This window comes from Bombina bombina, chromosome 7, assembly GCF_027579735.1.
Source record: "Bombina bombina isolate aBomBom1 chromosome 7, aBomBom1.pri, whole genome shotgun sequence".
Classification (NCBI taxonomy): Eukaryota; Metazoa; Chordata; class Amphibia; order Anura; family Bombinatoridae; genus Bombina; species Bombina bombina.
In genome coordinates this window covers 291,460,707-291,463,532 of record NC_069505.1, presented here as the reverse complement: position 1 = coordinate 291,463,532, position 2,826 = coordinate 291,460,707, and the positions used below count along the sequence as shown (strand labels likewise).

The following is a 2,826-nucleotide window of genomic DNA, read 5'->3' as shown; positions in this document are numbered from 1 at the left end:
TTATATACACACACTATATACAGTTATATACACACTATATCTATATACAGTTATATATACACTATATACAGTTATATACACACTATATACAGTTATATATATCTATATATAGTAATATATATCTATATACAGTTATATACACACTTTATACACACTATATACAGTTATGTACACACTTTATATACAGTTATATACACACTATATACAGTTATATACACACACTATATACAGTTATATACACACTATATACAGTCCCCACACTATATACAGTTATATACACACTATATACAGTTATATATATCTATATACAGTTATATACACACTATATACAGTCCCCACACTATATACAGTTATATACACACTATATACAGTTATATACACACTCTATATACAGTTATATACACACTATATACAGTTATATATATCTATATACAGTTATATACACACTATATACTTTTCAGGGTATTGCCGGAGACCCTCACATAAAGCACACACTGTGTGATGTGTGCACATGTATTCTACCTTGTGAATGTACTCATCTGGCTGCCAGAGATACAGTAGCTCAGCGGTTTAAGAGTTAACAGACAATGGTTATTGGTTATGTTGCAGCCTGAGGAGCCTATGGAACCCTTACTGTGCCAGGAGGAGGGGGCTCAGGGATGATGTCAGCTGCAAAATATTCACTGTTTTTATAAGACCCCCAGAGGTAACTGGCTCATACAGAATTAACCCTTCCCTGCTCACAAACATGAAAAACTCACTATATGGAAGTGGCACAATACACACAATACTGTCTCGCCAGCAGCATAGGAGCCTGCTCCAAAAGGGTTAATGAGCCAGTAGTAACCATTGCAGTGCCAGAAGCCTCAGTACCTGCCCCTCACACATCTCATTCATTGCTCAGTAAGTTCAGCTCCAGTAAACAAACCCCAGCAAGGGGAGACTATCTGCAAGTCAAAGGGTTAAATCTGCCTAAGCCCTGGCACAGGGGAAGGTCACCAAACAAGCCAGAGGTGAGTGGCAGTCACAGGGTCACACTAACCCACAGTGCCATACAATATGCCCTGAGTGCCAGGAGCAATAAGGGAATTGTCCCTACTGTGTGCCCCCTATTGTCCCCTGCCCCTCTATTGTCCCCTACCCCCCTCACCTGAGCTCAGGCTGCTCTGGAAATAAAACAGGACGAGGACGAAGGAACCCAGACAGGTGGCCAGGACCATCACCTTGTTGCCCCTCATCCTTCAGCGGGTCCCAGCCCAGGGTGCTCATTGCCGGGAGCTGTCACCTTCCCTACTGCAGTCCCGGTGCTGACTGAGCTTTGCCAGCCAAGCCGGGGATCCCACACAAGAAGGTACCACCCTGGGGAGGGGGAGGCGGTACGGTCTGCCCAGGGTTCCGCCCCTCAGACGGTGAGCCAGTGGCACGATCCGCACGGGGCGGTTTTAGAGTCATCAGCCGAAGTTCATGAAGCGGTGTTGTGACAAAAACACAGCCCCTTTGCTGCTCCCTCCGGTCCTGACTCCCCCTCACACGGGCAATGGTACAGCCCGGCCCGGGAGGTGCATGCGCTGCTCTCAAACTTTATAACAAAGTAACAACGTGTCTGGCACTGATACAGTGGTCTCCGTGTGTGTCACTGTGTGTGTGAGTGTCACTGTGTGTGTGTGTGACAGTGTGAGTGTTACTGTGTGTGTGTCTGTGTGTGTGTGAGTGTCTCTGTGTGTGATAGTGTGTCACTGTGTGTGTGACAGTGTGTCACTGTGTGTGTGAGTGTCACTGTGTGTGTGTGACAGTGTGAGTGTTACTGTGTGTGTGTCTGTGTGTGTGTGTGTGTGTGAGTGTCTCTGTGTGTGATAGTGTGTCACTGTGTGTGTGACAGTGTGTCACTGTGTGTGTTACAGTGTGAGTGTCACTGTGTGAGTGTCACTGTGTGTGTGGCAGTGTGAGTGTCACTGTGTGTGTCACTGTGTGTGTCTCTGTGTGAGTGTGTCACTGTGTGTGTGTGTATGACAGTGTGTCACTGTGTGTGAGTGTCTGGGTGTGTCACTGTGTGTGTGTGTGTGTGTGAGTGTCACTGTGTGTGTGACAGTATGAGTGTCACTGTGTGTGACAGTGTGTCACTGTGTGTGACAGTGTGAGTGTGTGTGTGTCACTGTGTGTGTGACAGTGTGAGTGTCACTGTGTGTGTGACAGTGTGAGTGTCACTGTGTGTGTGTCACTGTGTGTGTGACAGTGTAAGTGTCACTGTGTGTGTGATACTGTGTGCGTGACAGTGGGTCATTGTGTGTGTGACTGAGTGTATGGCAGTGTGAGTGTGTGTGTGTGACTATGTGTGTGTCACTGTGTGTGTGTGTGTGTGTGTCAGTGTGTGTGTCACTGTGTATGTGTGTGTGTCACTGTGTGTGACAGTGTGAGTGCCACTGTGTGTGTGCCACTGTTTGTGTGTGACAGTGTGAGTGACAGTGGGTCATTGTGTGTGTGACAGTGAGTGTATGGCAGTGTGAGTGTGTCTCTGTGTTTGTGAATGTGTCTGTGTGTGAGTGCTTTTGTGTGTGTCTCTGTATGTGTGTGTCTTGAGCGTGTGTCACTGTATGTGTCAGTCCCTGTGTTTGTGTGTCACTATGTGTGTGTGTGTCACTGTGTTTCTATGTGTGTGTCACTGAGTGTGTGACTGTGTGTCAGTATGTGTGTGTGTGTGTCAATGTATGTGTGTGTCATTGTGAGCGTGTTTCACTTTGTGTGACTGTATGTGTGTCACAGTGTGTGTGCATCACTGTGTTTTTATGTGTGTGTTACTGTGAGTGTGACTGTGTGTCAGCATGTGTG

At 46.5% G+C, this 2,826-nt stretch overlaps 1 protein-coding gene across 1 annotated transcript in view; it reads right to left on the bottom strand.

Annotated features, from left to right (window-relative positions):
• The window catches only part of LOC128666324 (carbohydrate sulfotransferase 11), a 35,038-nt gene extending 33,713 nt beyond the window's left edge, over positions 1-1,325 (bottom strand). The window contains exon 1 of the mRNA XM_053720842.1: positions 1,151-1,325. Coding sequence (XP_053576817.1) covers positions 1,151-1,238 — 88 coding nt within the window. The 5' untranslated portion in view covers positions 1,239-1,325. The remainder of the gene's footprint in view (positions 1-1,150) is intronic.
• Positions 1,326-2,826: the final 1,501 nt, after the last annotated feature.